At 47.2% G+C, this 16,527-nt stretch overlaps 1 protein-coding gene across 5 annotated transcripts in view; it reads left to right on the top strand.

Moving 5' to 3' along the window:
* Positions 1-1,643: 1,643 nt before the first annotated feature.
* csnk1da (casein kinase 1, delta a) overlaps positions 1,644-16,527 on the top strand; it is a gene marked incomplete at its 3' end in the record, with an annotated part of 41,485 nt that continues 26,601 nt past the window's right edge. For all 5 annotated transcript variants that reach the window (XM_080524841.1, XM_080524842.1, XM_080524840.1 and 2 more), the window contains exons 1-4: positions 1,644-1,767; positions 11,600-11,710; positions 15,039-15,187; positions 15,782-16,010. In XM_080524841.1, the coding sequence (XP_080380967.1) occupies positions 1,692-1,767; positions 11,600-11,710; positions 15,039-15,187; positions 15,782-16,010 (565 nt within the window). In that variant the 5' untranslated portion in view covers positions 1,644-1,691. The remainder of the gene's footprint in view (positions 1,768-11,599; positions 11,711-15,038; positions 15,188-15,781; positions 16,011-16,527) is intronic.

Here is a 16,527-nt window from a genome sequence, read left to right as displayed (position 1 = left end):
GATTGAAAATAGGTAGGTGAGGCAGATGGTTATGCCCAATCCCAAATCAACTCTCTACTCTCCCCTCAGAAACCTTCTCCTTAGATCTGACAGGAAAGATGGGTGAAAGCCATGAGGTATCAATTCTACCGAGCTCTTTAGCAAGGTTAAATGGAGTTTCTCTTCACACCTATCCAGTTCTTCCAGATCTACAGGGGACATTAATTCAAGTATGTATTGGTAGGGCCTTTAGAGGTTGAATTAGGCTTTGGCATAATGCAATAACTGCTCTGAGTCCTCTGAAACGTTAATCATTCGAGAGCCGGCTAGGCAGGATGGAGTAGATATTGACAGAGAGGGTTGGGACACAGTTCCAAAAAACAAGTAGGAAATCTAAAGTGTAAATATTTAGGGAGATGAGGCTAAAATATCCATGACCACAGGTTGTGGGAGGTAGGCGTAGCAAGTACTAACACACTGCCAAAGACATACACCACAGACCCACTTCTGAGACAATAATAGGGTCTCATTACATGAAACCACTTGGTAGAATATACCCTCACAATTCCCTGGTGTTTTGAAATGTAGTTGGGCCCTACCAACTAGAAACTTAGTTTCTTTCTTATTCTGTACTTTTACTTTGTTACTTTGTTTTGTTTCGGATGATTGCTGTTAGGACACGTCAGAGGGTGATTTTTTTTTGCTTGTGGTCAGCTTAACATTTAACCTGGTTTCACTTGTATGTCACTCTCCCCCTGGAACCAAGAACTGTAGACCTTGATTAATAATGTCTATAGGTATAGCAAAGAGCTAGAGATTTATCAAGGGTTTGTTTGTTACAGATGCCTATATACCAAAGTGCACATAAACACACAAATAAAGCTAATAGGTTGATATTTCATTTAACATTATTCTTGAGAATCAAACTCACCGTTAACATGGCAGTTAGATAATACACCGGGCATTGCATGCAAGCATACAGGGCACACTGGACAAAGGAAATTGATTCAATCCATTGCTTTTGTTGTTATTGTGCAAGCCCTCCCCAAGCCCTTCCCAAGCCCCCCCCCCAAGCCCTCCCCAAGCCCCCCCCAAGCCCTCCCCAAGCCCTTCCCAAGCCCTCCCCAAGCCCTCCCCAAGCCCTTCCCAAGCCCTCCCCAAGCCCTCCCCAAGCCCCCCCCAAGCCCTCCCCAAGCCCTCCCCTCCCCCTTTGCCAGATATTTGCTGTGGCCTGCCGTTGCTACGGGAAGTGATGTCAGCGACGTACAACAGACTAGTGCACAGCCGCATATGGAAGCAGGCAGCCGCAGAGACAAGACTGGAGCCGAGAATAAAGTACAAGGACAACGTCTTCAAAATCCATCTTCATCCTCGGGAAAAGTTGAGGGAATGGTATCGAAAATAGCAAGAGCCTAAACTACACATTTAAACCTTTAAAACAAGCTCATTATTATTATTCTATGATATCAGGAGTGTTTTAAAACGAATGGTGAAAGATAGGTTGTTGGATTGAAGGAACTGAATTTCTATATCCGAGGAGAGATACTAGGGGAGACAGAAAGAAGAGTGACATTCTATTTACTTGGGGAAATAGTTTTGACTGTTAATTTTTCTGTCTTGACTGAAACTTTCTTGGACTTAAAACCGATACATTTTTTGTGTGAATTTTGAGCTAGCGAGCTTGTTTGCTTGCTAGCTATAACTTGTCTATCATGGAACTGAGAGTGGGGAACCGATACCGACTGGGCAGGAAAATTGGAAGCGGATCGTTTGGAGACATTTATTTGGGTGAGTAGCTAATTTCAAACAGAAACAGTTCATAGTGTTGTCGATATTTTTGTAATATCTAAAGCCAGGTAGCTATGATACAGTACAGAAGCTAGCAATAATATGGTTGCTGGCTGGCTCCAATGACCAACTGAGCTGTACGGTCGTCAGCTGTTAAGTCAGATGAATTAGTAACGATTTTGTTTATCTAATGTTTACAGTTTGTAGTATAATTATTGCTGGGGATACCTTATTGAGAATATGGACTAAATTCGTCTATACACTAAATACAGTAATTCGTCTTGTTCGGTATCCCATGTCTAGTTATTGTATTGGCTAGTGAAGATTCTGTTTTTGGGGGTATTGTCAGGTTACAATCTGACGTTTAGATTGTGTGCAATCTATAGCATATCTGGAAGCGATCAGACTTCGACAATAGGTATCGATGCCTCTAATTCACAGGTGACAAATCACTGGCACTGTTAAAAAAAATAATAATCTTAATATACAGAGTAGGCCCGACCGAAGTGACATCTCATGTCAGGTGCAATGTCTGAAAACGACACGTTCACCATGACACTTTTTGATTTGAATTATGATGCTATCTTTGTAATGTATCTGTCTAGTAGTATGGGAGGGTTATACAGTCCGTAGTACTTTGTGCATAGTTTTTTTTTAACCCACGTACAAGAATGAACACCAAATCATAAAGGCTTACTTATTCTCTCCAATAAACAGCGTTTTATCTTTAGACATTATTATCCATCGGTTTTTATGTCCATTAACGTTAACTATAGGACGTCGTTGAACACAATTTTGCACTAGCTTTGTCTACAGTACAGTATCAGTCTGCCTATCAACTGTAGGCTAGTGGTCCTTTTATCCATGAACAAGGATAGGTGGCTGACTGGCTGTTGAATCGTGGTGTTTGTAATACTTGAACAGACTGAGCAAAAGTAGTGCTTGGATGAAGAGCTCTCTCACCCTTTCTGCCTCAGCTTAGATAAGGCAACACTGTTGTATGATGAGACAAATGCCTCAGTGTTGCTTAATGAGGTTAGGAGCCAAGGCATTGAGGAAATCCATCATCCTGTCCAGGTGATGAGGGGCCATTGTGACAGCTGTGTTGAATCCAATCAGGAGATGAAGACTGGCAAGGGACATGAGAGGATTTGTCTGATATTGAGGCCGTTAACATATGCATAGAGGGATTAGGCACTGAAACAACAGGTTTTCCCAGAGAGATGTCAATACAGCTGAGTAATTGTAGGCTTTTTGATCACATCACATCATTCAGATCTAATTGCAGGTCAAACATAGTCCCCTAGGAGGAAAATGGGAAGGTCTTTTATGTTTCATTGACCTCATCTCTACACAGCCACGATTGAGATGTTTGTGGTGATGTCTTCTTGACCACATGGTCATGTTTGTGACACACAATGTTGCTGTCTATCTGTTGACAAAGGTTTTACAATCAGATTTCTATTTGCCTATTGTATAGCCTTACATTTTCCTCTGATAGGCTTTGTGGAATTTTCACCATATTTCATTCAATCTTTTCAAATCAAGGCCTTTTCTACATCAAGTTCCCATCGTTATGGTCTCGTGATCAATTTGGATTTGGAGCAGTTGTTTGTCATGATTGACAGGCAGCCTTGCCCCTCATTGTCCTAGAACAGTGTCAGAGGTGCAGGTACTCGTTTGTCATAGGCCCAAGAGGTTGCTGGTGGTCTTTGTCCCATCTAGGGGGGTTGGTTTGGTCAGACCACTGTGCTTGACACATGTGGTCTAAACTAGATTTGCTGCTTGAATGGCCTCCTAATAGCTTTCCTCTGTTTCCAGGTTCTGGCCTGTTTGTGAACCATGAACCTCCTGGTTAACAACATGACCCGTTATTAGGTCAAACAATGTGTCTCTGTTGCTAAGTGATGCAGGACAATAAAGGACACAGATAATGCCGGTGTGTGTGTCAGTGACTGTGTCCCTATATTCTCACATTGCTGCCTCCCCTTATCCTCTTTTCTTGACAGTCTGGAATGGATTGTATTAGGGCCTACACACTGTTGTTTTCACCTCAAGTTCTGCCGCATCAGAAGTCAGCGTGGAAAGGACACTAGCTAAGGAAGCGATTTAGTATTTGAACCTAGCCCAATCCTCTAAGGACGTTAGTGTAGATGACTGGTAGCTTGTGCGAAGAGGTGAAATATAACCTGTGGTGACTGCTGACTTCCCTGATGTTTTCTAAAGAAATTCACCGTTCCCTCCTTGTGACCTTTGGTTCAGTTCAGAATGCAAGTGTTAGAAGCACACAGCTCCAAAGACTCTGTCAAGTGATGGATGTAATATGTTGCACACAGTGTTGCCCTAGGGCGAGAGGTATTGTTACAAGCAGCTGCATTTTCTGCCCCTTTCAAGTAGGGGTAGGCCTACCTGCTTCATTGACAATAACACATCTTTCTGAGTGCCGCCAAGACGTGTCCTTGTAGCTGTCATGCATGGATCGACAACGTTGGACAAACATTCATTCAAGTTCATGTGTTGTAATGGTCTCATTTATTGAGGCGGTCAATGCTTGAGAACAGCTGGAATCTCTTAAGGGTCTCGGAGTACCGTGTTCTGCACTCTGTGTTCTAAGTAGTGTTTTTTTGTGATTGGCAACAGACGGTGATGAGGTCACCGCTTGGCCTGTGATACTGGTGTAATAGGCTCCCCGCAGTAATAGTACAAGCATATATCAGTGTAATGCATGAAGACGTGCAATGCTCGTTGGTTTCACAGAAGCCTAGGCTGTATTAATATGTAGCATCTTTGAAAGGAGGTTGGTTAATGCATCTTGACTGGCATTGCTCTTCGTTTTCTCTTGCCCCACCGACTGAACAAAAACAACTTTTCGACTCGTTCTCCACTGTTTTACTGCCACCACTCGAGGATGACGCTGGAGTCCAGTAGTGATCGACATGAGCCATTCTTTTAAATGTTTCCACAGCTGCATGATAAGCCCAGCACTCCAGAAGTGCATGAAGTCTAGAACATGCACTCAGTCGCTCACCAAGGAGGAGTTGATGATGCTCGAATAAGCCAAGCATTTCTTTACAACAGTCTTCATGTCTAAAATTATATTGGAATTAAATTCTAGTATCCCTTTCCCCCCGCGCTGACATGTTTAGAGTTTGTTTTGTCAGTGGTGTAGTATGGATTAGCCAAATATGCTGTTGTGTATAATTTCGCCTTGTTGATGGATTTCGTCCCGCCCCAAGCGGTGGGCGTAGAGAGGCCTCATCTGCATGTGTTTGGCTCATGTCAAACCAGCTGAAAGTTGAGCTCCGCTGGAACATCAGTGTTTACAGTTTGTGTGTTAACTCCGCTGACTGTATGTCTCAGCACTTGAGTGAAACTCAAACAGGCCTCTCCCTCGCTACCTCTCTCTTCACTCTCTCTCTCTCCTTCGCCTCAGCTGCAAACACATCATGTTGGTAAGAATCAAAACGGTGTTGCAACATTTCCATTAGGGATGCTCCGATTTATCGGCCACCGATTTAAATCGGCCGATTTCACTCCAAATGACTCGATCGGTGATCGGCAAAAATGGCCGATCGCAAAAACCGATCTTTTTTTTTTTTTTCTGGGGAAGACAGATAACTGAACAGAAAACATAGGAGGACGTAACAGTATGTAAACCATGAAGGCCACGTTTATGATGTCTTTTATACAGCCATATCGACTGACTTGGGCTTCAGGCCCTAACTGGGTGATAGGCCAGACTTTTACTATGCCATAAAAATGGGTCTGCGTTTGCTTGGTGCCTAATGGATCAAAACTTTTGTCTAAAAAGCAAAAAATATGTAGGCTATCCAGTCAGTAGGCCTACAGTTATGTATTTTTAAAAAAATCGGTATCGGTATCGGTTGATCTTGAGGAAAAAAATCGGTGATCGGTATCGGCCCCAAAAATCCAGATCGGAGCATCCCTAATTTCCATTGGTGTCAGCCCAGCTCCTAGTGCGATTTTTAATTTTTATTTCATATGATGACTAAACTGCGTTACGTAACAACGCGGTGTGGGGATTCAGCCGTTCATCTACTTAGGGGGCTTATGTAAAGACACCAGAGCTCTTCATAGCTGGGTGACTGACCCCGGCATGCCCCTGATGGGGTGGATGGAGCTGCACGTTCTGTACATGTGTATTACCAGGGCTGGCGTGTGCGTGCGTCAGCGTTGTACGCTTGCCCTGTCATTTGCGCTGGAAATCCGGGCTGCCTGATCAACACCACATGCACATTCAGCGTCCACGTCCCCCAACCCCAAGCCTCTTAGGAGAAAACTGCAGCATTGGCTTCAGTCCCCCCCCAGCGGAAGAGCCGGAGAGGAGGCGCGCGAGATTCTCATCTCCTCGGGTCCCAAGCCAATACGACAACACCAGGACCATCTGGATGCACCACAGGCCTCTGTGGCCCTCTCATACACACTCAGGAAGGGATGGGATTACGGCTGCAGCTTTTGACATTATGAATGTAATGTAATGCATCTGCTAGCGGACTCGCTAACACCTCGCAGTATGCTGATACAGTGTTAGCGGGCCACTATCTGTTATCATCGGGTTGCTTGGCGTACTTCCCTCCGCGGTCTGGCTCTTGGTTCTCCTTTTCCAATGCAAACAGATCCAAGCTCATCCCCTTCACTGGTGTATCTCTGGCACTTGGTAAATGTGAAGTGAGAAGTGGTTTTGAAAGGCCATGAAAACAAAGGCGTGGTTGTGGTTATGCGACGACGAAAGTCTCTTCATCGCGTGTGAATGATGAGTCAGAGCCTACGCAGTGTTACACGCTCTGTGGCTGGTCATCACTGAAGCACTGCCCGGTTACAGCAGCTTTTATCCAATACATTTTAAGTAGTGTTTGTGTTTGAGCATGCATGCAATGCATGCATGCGCTCGACAGTAGTGCCTGAGTGTCTTTGAGAGAGTCTGTGTGTGTGTGTGTGTGTGTGTGTGTGTGTGTGTGTGTTGTAGTTAGTCCCTGGTTATGTTTCCTTTCCTCCTCTCTCCTCTCCCTTTGATTACATAACCTCACGTGCCGTAGAGCGACATTCATGCATTCACCGAGCGGATCTGTGTTCCTGTACGCATGGATGGTATGATTGCAAACAGTCTATCCTCGAGACAGTCGTCCCCCCTCTAGAATCCCCCCCCCTAAAGCCTCCCCCACCTCCGTGGCCCTGTTGCCCCCCCCACCCCCTGTCCTGTTCCCCTCCCGGAGGCCCCAGAGCAGGCAGAGATGAAGAGGGAGAGATGGGGGCCAGCTGCCTGCAGGCTATGGAGGGCAGGGTGGGAGAGGAAGAAAGGGAACAGCTATTGATGTAGACAAATAAAGCTTGGGTTACCTCCATATGAGGAACCAGGCCTAGCCTATATATTAGTGACTGAGGTGCTGATTAATCTTAATATTGTTTTTCAGAAATAAGAAACATGCTTCTTTTTTTTTTATTCTTTTTTTTTTATACACAAAAAAACAGACGGGTCATTGTGGGTATTGCATTCTTACATATGTCTTCAATAGTTTGCTTTGTGTCACAGGTTACTTTGTCCATTAGTCATAATAGATTCAGGGAATATCAGTATCACTCTCAGTCTCAGTCCATCTGGTCCTCAGAGGGAATCAGTAAGGTTGTACAGGAAGAAACATGCTTCTTAAGGGGTTAGGGGTTATGGCACGTTGAAATACACGTCAAACAAGCACTCCCTGTGATCTTCATTTACCTCATGTTATTTCAGACAGCACAACTGATTTTGGAACAGTTTTTTATTTATTATTTGGGCATTGAACCAAATATTACGGCCAGAGTCCCAGAGTAAAGCCAGAGTCCCTCTGTAAAAAAGGACACAATAAACCCATGGCCACACGAAGCCAAGTGAACCCACCTCCCCCTCTCTCCCTTTTAGAAATATGATATGGCCCTGCGTGACTTTGTTCACTAATGAAAGTGTAGCCTAGCCTATTGTTTTTCTTTTTTGGGGGGGGGGGGGGTTTGGCTGTGGTGGCAGCTCTGCTGCTCTCTTGTCTGTTGTTGCGTAATGAACGTTACGGGTTCCTGCTTGGCTTTCCTCACACAGTTTTTGTTCGCTAAGGATCGGGGAGAGAGAGCAGAGGAGGTGGTGTTGGTGGTGGTGGTGGTGTTGTTGGAAAATAAACCCAGCAGGACGGTTGTGCAAACCTGTGGGCTTCCATGGCCCTGTGCCATTGGTTCATTGTGTGGGAGGGAGCCAGTGTTCTTAATGAGTTCCCCAACACCAGCACGGATACAGTATCCATGCCATTATGACGAGGCTCTGAGAGGGTTTTGATCACCCATACTGCTGACGAGTGTAGGCCTAATGGATTGAATGCCAGAGTGTGCATAAGCACACAGAAACTATTATCATATGAATGTGTAGGCTTGTGTGTGTCCATGCCACATGGGTCAGGTTTATGTTCTGTATCAGCATGTATGTTTGCCTTGGGTGTAGTGCATGCATGTATGCACAATGCTCATGTTAGCAGCTTTGTCCTGTGTGGTTGTGTGTGTGTGTGTGTGTGTGGGTGTTTGTGTGCCTGTGCCTGTGCGTGTGTGCGTGTGCGTGCGTGTGCGTGCGTGTGTGTGTGTGTGTGTGTGTGTGTGTGTGTGTGTGTTTGTGTGCCTGTGTGTGTGTCTTATTTGCATATGGGATACTAGGGAGTAGTTAGTTCCTGATTCTGTTCCTGAGCTGTTTGTTTGTGTTCACGCACAACGATGTGTCTGAGCATGTCTAGTCCACGATACACACACACACACACACACACACACACACACACACACACACACAGCAGCATGCTGTGGGCAGGAGGAGAGGAACACTCCCCTGCTGAATGTGTCCAGACAAATCAAATTCCTATAAAGATAACAGTCAGGCAAAAAAGAACCTCCCCAAAAATGTTGTTTCAGATGCTGCAAACAGATAATTTGTGCAGTCTTCACAGTCCTTGTGTATGTGATGATTTTGTCTCTTGCATGTTGTTCTTTCGTTCTTTGTATGTGCTGCCTGTGTTTCACAAGCGTGGTAGGCAGTTTCATAGACTGGGGGCTCTTGAGAGCAACACAGCGTTGAGTTTGTTCACGGCCAGGCCTGGTGTGTGTTTCTGCAGTGCTTGAACCTTACCTTGTCTGACGTGAAGAGGCATGGTCTGAAGTCTAGACTTGTCAGATTCATTATGCCAATATAGAGCCAAAAGTGTGTCAAATCAAAGTGTGTGTGTGTGTGTGTCATATACAGCTGTAAATGGTACGATTAAGTAGTTATTACAAGTTTCTCTCAACAGTGCAGTGAAATATAAAGATAGGAATACAATAAAGTAAACTAAAAACAATCCAACACAATACTATACTAATAAGTCAACAGTATGTGGCCTACATGTGAAATGAATACAAAACATACTTAGCCTACTTAAACAAATGTAGCCTATTTGTTGTAAGTTGGATAAAGGCGTCTACTAAATGCCTAAAATGTAATATAAATGTAACCCAAGTCCAAAGTTAAAGAGGACCTTGTAGAACAGTGACCGTACTCATCACTGTGTGTGTGTGTGTGTGTGTGTGTGTGTGTGTGTGTGTGTATGTGTGTTTTCTGTCTGTGTGTTTTCTGTCTCCCCCTGATAGCAATGCTAAAGGCAGTGTTGTCCGATCGTCTGTGTGTGTGCGCGCAAAAACATGTGTGACAGTAAACATTTGTTTATGTTGTTGTGTGCATTCTGTATAACCTCTGCACAGGAAAGTGCGTATTGTGCACGATTGCGTCCTTCCCTTGAACAAAAGGGGGCGGCTCCATTGAAATGGAAATGGGATGGTATGTGCAATGGAGTGTGCCCAGACGACATGATGGAAGCCGCTGAACACCCTGGCAGCCCTCCCTGTGAACCCACATTTGGGTGTGGATGGGGGGGGGGGGGGGGTAGATGTGGGGATTAGGGATAGGTTGATGGGTTGTACTAGACTCAAACAGCCTGGTTCTCTAATGATAATGAGTGTGTTTGAGATGCACCAAATATAGGATCATTTAGCAGATCAGGCTATACGTGTTAAATGCTCCTCGAGGCGTTTTGAAGGTCCTTGCTGCGCAGAATCAGAGCGTCGAAATCGTACTCTGTTGCTGTCTGACCTGGCTCGCATGTGAGCCGTTGGCTCCTCCATTTGCACGGCGTCTGAAACGTGATATACAAGTGTGAACACACTGATGGAACACACAGCCTAAGGGAGAGGCTCTATCCCGGATCTGTGATAACGGACGTGCTTTCGCAACTGTAACTTTACATTTACGCTCGCTGTGTCTGTCCGCCTCAGGCAAGAACGCCGTTCTCCCTGTGTCAGTCACCAATGCCAACGTGGAATGATTTATCGGTTACACAGAGGAATTGAGGGAGTGATTTAGCGGTAACACGCATGGAAATCAATGTCGGATTGTTCGTTGAGTGCTCTCTTTTTTACGCAGCCCTTAAACACTGCAACGCTCCCCAGGAGGCCAGCAGCCCTGATGCATTGGCCAGGAAAGGGCTTACATAATGTGGTATTGAGTTTCTGTACACCCCTACGAGAGGAACAAACCCCTGAAACAGAGGAGGGGGAGGGGGAGAGACCGATTTGTCCCGTGATAATCCAGTGGGTTATTTAGATGGGCCCCTGCTTCTGTAGGCCTATTTGGAGTTCGACAGGTCTTTGTATTCCCTGGAGTTGAACAAGGATAAACAAACCCCCTGCTGCATAAGATCGTATTGAAGCCATGATGCTTACGGGGGAAGTAGTGGACTGAACAAACAGCCCCTCAGACACACCAGAAGCGAGCTCTGTGGGTCCTGAACACTCAGTGGTGTGTCAGTGTTGGCTGTTACTGAGGGGTTGGTGAACTAAGGGGCTGGGGGGACGGGGGGGGGGTTGCTGCTGCTGCTGCAAACCATTTGATACTCAGTTTTGACATTGTAATATTACTCTATGGCCACACAGTGTAGCCTACAACACATTCTCACACACACACACACACACACACACACACACACACACAAATCCTTGAAATGCCATGACTATATAATCACAGCCCTTGTCTCATCGTCGATGTCCCAGTTTTGGATGATTATTTGCATAAGGGGTCGAAGGACCTATGGGATGGGGGGGGGGGGGCGGGGCGGGGCATGTGTTGACTAATGAGTTGGATGGAGAGCGGGGGTCGGCTAATGAGTTGGATGGAGAGGGTCTTTTTGTGACACAGTCGGTGCGTTTGGTGGGAGTGACTGATAGCTGTGCCACTGTCACAGCGGGTCGTCACACGCAGGGAAGGCTGTAGTAGCTGACGAGAGAGAGAGAGAGAGAGAGAGAGAGAGAATATGAGTTGGTGCTCGACTGCTCGTGACTCAGACCACTATCCACGGGAACAGAGATGGCTTAATCACGCCGAGGCCGTGTTTCCGTAGGGGCGTATTTGATTGCGGCGTGCTGCTGACTCATGATAATGTTCCTGATCAGTCAGGCTTAGACGTGGCCAAGCCTCTCTTAATGGAGTGGATTATTATTATTATACTCCACTTGATGAAGCCGGAGTGCGGAGAGATACGAGCGCAGCGTCGTCACGCCTTCCGGTGCGGATATTCCCACCGTGTGACGGGTCCCTACGGTCCGTGTCTAGATAGTGAACCTGTGTGGAGCTGGAACTCCCCAGACCTGTAGCTTAATGTCTTACCCTCTACGCCCCCTTGCCCTCACATGTCTATTCTTCTATGATGAAGTTAACACTATACTCTTAAGTACCATGGTAACGTATCTAACCTTTCCCTCTCTCTCTCTCTCCTCCATCCAGGCACGGACATCTCAGTGGGGGAGGAAGTGGCCATAAAGCTGGAATGTGTGAAGACGAAGCACCCCCAGCTCCACATCGAGAGCAAGATCTACAAGATGATGCAGGGAGGAGGTACGGTATCCACGCCGTGTACCCCCGGCAGCGCCACACGCTGCTTCCCCCCCCCCCCCCCCCCTCTGTGACGACACGGCCGTAGACGCTCCCCCCTCTCATCACCTCAACACAGTCGTCCAAGCACACTCTTTAATGCATTTGTCCGGCTACCCGGGACCGCCATGTGGGTTATTGATCTCCGTAGTGGTGAGGGAAGTCTGCTTTAATTAGCTGAGTAATAGAAGAGAGCTGAGCGGTGCCTGCCCTCTCCTGCCCTGAGCTAATGGAGGTCACACACACAGCATCACCCCCCCCTGTCACCCATGTCACTCAGACCTGCTTAGTAGCCGTTCCACTGGCTAGTCATGATGATGGTCTGTGTGCGTGTGTGTTTTTGTAAAGCCCTGCAGGATGTGTGTTCTTATCTGTGTGTGTTAAGGTGTGTTTTTTTGTTGTAGTTGTTGGTTATTCTGTGTTAGTAAATGTGGTCCTCTCTCGCCCAGTAGATGTTTGGCAATCTGTAAGCAGCAGTTGCTGGAGGTTTACACAGTCCCTGTGGCGTGCGTGCGCGTGTGTGTGTGTGGCTCCATCCCCCCCCTTGTTCCTCAGAGATGCTCCAGTCTGCCTACATTCACAGTGTTCCTACCCCACACCACCCCCAACCCTGCCCCCCCACCACCCTCCACCCTGCCCCCCCACCACCCTCCACCCTGCCCCCCCTACCCCTCAGGAGTGTTACCCCATTAGGGTGCGCTGACGTTGGGAGAGGATGGAGGTGATAACCTGGCAGCCCTGTTGTCCTCCTCCCCTGTATTCCCATTATTCTTCTTCTCTCTCCAGGTCCTTTCTTCACCCCCCCCATCTGTAATCTATCCATCCCTCTATCAATTTGTCTCTACTTTCTCTCACCACTGTTTCCCCTTTTCAGTCCATCTCTCTCTCTCTTTCCCTCCCATCCTCTTTCATCTCTACGCTCTTTAACTCTTTCTCCCTGTCCAGATGGTGCGTGCCTGGGGAGGAGAGGGGGCGGTGGGGTGGGGGTGTTGCGGCGACGGGAAGAGCAGGCATGTGTGGATGTGTGGGGGAGGGGCGGAGTCTCTGAAATTCCTCTTCTCCGGGGCGCCTTCCTCCATCTTTTCCAGCCTACAGCCACCACATGAATATTAATGTGTTCATACGCTGGCAGACGTGTGTGTGTTTGGGGGGGAGGTGGGGAGGAATCGGGGGGCACCGGGGCGCCACATCTCTTCATTATCACGTTCATATTCTCTTCGTCTCTACAGAGACTCAATGCCCTAAAGTTCTCGGCTGAAAGGCAACCCATTGCTTTCGCTCAGGTCCTATAATAGGTCACTGGTAAGGAAGGGAACTGAAGCTATTTTAGCCTAGCCTCTGTAGCACAGAGCCTTAGATAGAGTGTCTATATATGACTCTGGAGTAGTTGGGTACTACTGGTTACTGTATTTGCTAGCTTTAGCTATACCTTTTTCCTCTACCTCTCCAAATAACCTCCTTCCGTCAAAAAGAGTACGTAAGTACGCCGCTAGACGAGTTAGGTAACCAGTAGGACTTAGTACCCATCTCTGTTCAGAAGCAGACACGTCGCTATAAATGCGCCGCGCTCTGTGTTCGTAAGGGGACCAGGGAGGGTTCGCTGATGCATGGAGAATGACCCAGTCTAGGGGATATATTTGGCTGCGTGCGTGTGTGAGGAAATAGCTGACCTGGAGAACCGTGTAGTTTAAAGTGCTGAGCACCAGAATACTGCACCTTGCTTTCTGAAAATGCCAAGCATAGGGTACGGGCTACTGCTTAGGCACGACGACACCAGCTGCCATGACTACTATACCAGCTGTCTGTGACCCCGCTACTCTCTTAACGCGCGGGTCTGCCTGTCTGGAGAGATTCAAGCTAACACAGTCAAGATACTTGAAACTGGGACGACAGAATTATGGTCCCCAAGTGTAATACATGATCTGATTTCTCCAATCTTCTCCATAGCCACCTTTTCTGATTTATCACACTTGGCCATCTGCCTAGCTAAAACAAGATAATTGCTCCAAAATTACCCGCCCGAGTTTTCAGCCGTCTCAAGTAGCCTATTGGCAGCTATCCGTACTACTATGGAAAACCCTGACCTGGGTTATTCCACAGGGCTCGATTTGCGGATGGAGCTGTAATGTAATAGAGCAGCCAATAGTCTCTTGTATGATGGAGTTGGGAATGGTTCCCTTTCTCTGGTTCCACCCCCTGGCCTCCTGCAGGGTTGTGGTATTGGCTTAGACAGAGGGCTAGCTCTCTCTCTCTCTCTGCCAGGGAAGAGACTGCCCTGTGGTGGCGATCTAATTGGGTATCTGCTGTCCTGTGGAGACGCTCTGTATCGATTTCATATGTACACACACACACACACCCTACCTTCAAGGTCGCCTGTCGGCATGGTGTATGGTTTATAGCCTCCCTCAGAGCTCTCTCTGCCTCTCTTGTGCCTGCACGCACACACACACACACACACACACACACACGATGAGACCAAGCCTTGAGAGCCTGGTTAATATGAGCTGACCTCTTCTCATTTTTTATTACATCTTACACCCTAACTGAATCAGATGGCGTCCCCTCCACCTACTCCCCCTGTCCTCCTCCTCTTCTTCCTCCCCCCTCCTTTAGCTCTCTGCCTGAGAGTGAAGGTCACCTTCACCGCTGTGTGCGTGCGTGTGTGTGTGTGTCTCTCTGTCTCCACCAGCTAAGGTGTCTTGTCTAGTTCCGTTCAAAATAGGCCAGTGTCTTGATGGCGTGTTGCTGCCGACTAGGCTAACGCTGCCTTTTTTTACTATATTTTATATGGTTCATGTATTAGGATTGTCCTCGATATAATAAACTAAACTAAACTAAACTAAACTAAGCCTGTCTAACACAATGGCCTGGATTCCTCTCAGCTCCTCACCCTCTCCTGGTGCTCTGTCAAACCCTTGAGGTGCTCTGAAAAGACTGAAGACCAGTGTAAGAGATAGGGTGGAGGCGCTATTGAGGCGCTAGGTAGAGGCAGCATCAGCTATCACTTACATTTTGCTTACATCTATCCAGTCTTTGGATCCGGCAAGGGTAGAGGCTAGTGGAGGGGGGGGGTTCATCGGTAATGGAACTGTGCCAGTCAATCCTTCCCATGATATTTTGACCTTCATATGCTGCCCTGTTTAGTTCCCCTGGACTGGAGTGGCTCTTGTTGCTGGCCAATAACATTCCTCATCATTATGTAATCAGCTAGCCTGTAAAATGACTGTGCTATAGCTAACTATAATCTCTGTCTCTCCCCCCCCCCCCCCCCTCTCTCTCTTTCTCTCTGTAGTGGGCATCCCTACGATAAAGTGGTGCGGGGCGGAGGGAGACTACAATGTGATGGTGATGGAGCTTCTGGGGCCAAGCCTAGAGGACCTGTTCAACTTCTGCTCCCGCAAGTTCAGCCTGAAGACCGTCCTGCTGCTTGCTGACCAGATGGTGAGAGGAGAGGAGAGGAGAGGAGAGGAGAGGAGAGGAGAGGAGAGGAGAGGAGAGGAGAGGGGAGGGGAGGGGGGGGCTGGCTGGCTGAGTGCCATGTTGGTGGTATGCTATTGTGATGGAGGGAACACTCGGTGGCATCCTGAAGGATAGTTTTGCTGACGTCCATCGGCTAAATCCATATCTCTGTTTGGGACCGTATGTCTCCACAGGCTCTCTGTCCTTCAGCTTCCTTTTGAAATGTCAGGAAGCCTGGCCTCAGCCACCCTCAGTCTGAATGTGCCATGACTCCATTGCTCTTACCTCCATGTTGCTTTCCATAGATGCCATAAAGCCCCATATGACACAGTGTCACTCAGTCTCACATCATAAAGACCCCTACTAGTGCAGAAGGACCTCTTTGTCCTTAATGCCTTCTATTTGCATTGAGTGTGTCTGTTTTGCATGGGCAGTGTAATCGTTTCCTGTTGAACCAGTCTACTGGTCTCCCGAGTATCAAAGTTTTTTTGTTGACTTTGATATATTGTGTATACATTATTGACTTGGCGAACAAGCTAACGCTAGTCCTCCTCTTGTTGATCCTCCACCCCTCAGATCAGTCGAATCGAGTACATCCACTCCAAGAACTTCATCCACCGAGACGTGAAGCCCGACAACTTCCTCATGGGCCTGGGCAAGAAGGGCAACCTGGTCTACATCATCGACTTCGGCCTGGCCAAGAAGTACCGGGACGCCCGCACACACCAGCACATCCCCTACCGCGAGAACAAGAACCTGACGGGCACCGCCCGCTACGCCTCCATCAACACACATCTGGGGATAGGTAAGACACATACATACATACAGTGGGGAGAACAAGTATTTGATACACTGCTGATTTTGCACGTTTTCCCACTTAGAAAGAATGTCGAGGTCTGTAATTTTGATCATAGGTACACTTCAACTGTGAGAGACAGAATCTAAAACAAAAATCCAGAAAATCAAATTGTATGATTTTAAAGTAATTAATTTACATTTTATTGCATGAAATAAGTATTTGATACATCAGAAAAACAGAACTTAATATTTGGTAAAGAAACCTTTGTTTGCAATTACAGAGATCAGACGTTTCCTGTAGTTCTTGACCAGGTTTGCACACACTGCAGCAGGGATTTGGGCCCACTCCTCCATACAGATCTTCTCCAGATCCTTCAGGTTTCGGGGCTGTCGCTGGGCAACATGGACTTTCAGCTCCCTCCAAAGATTTTCTATTGGGTTCAGGTCTGGAGACTGGCTAGGCCACTCCAGGACCTTGAGATGCTTCTTACGGAGCCACTCCTTAGTTGCCCTGGCTGTGTGTT

Source organism: Nansenia antarctica (genome assembly GCF_963989245.1).
Source record: "Nansenia antarctica genome assembly, chromosome: 2".
Classification (NCBI taxonomy): Eukaryota; Metazoa; Chordata; class Actinopteri; order Argentiniformes; family Microstomatidae; genus Nansenia; species Nansenia antarctica.
This window is presented reverse-complemented; position numbering and strand designations above follow the sequence as displayed.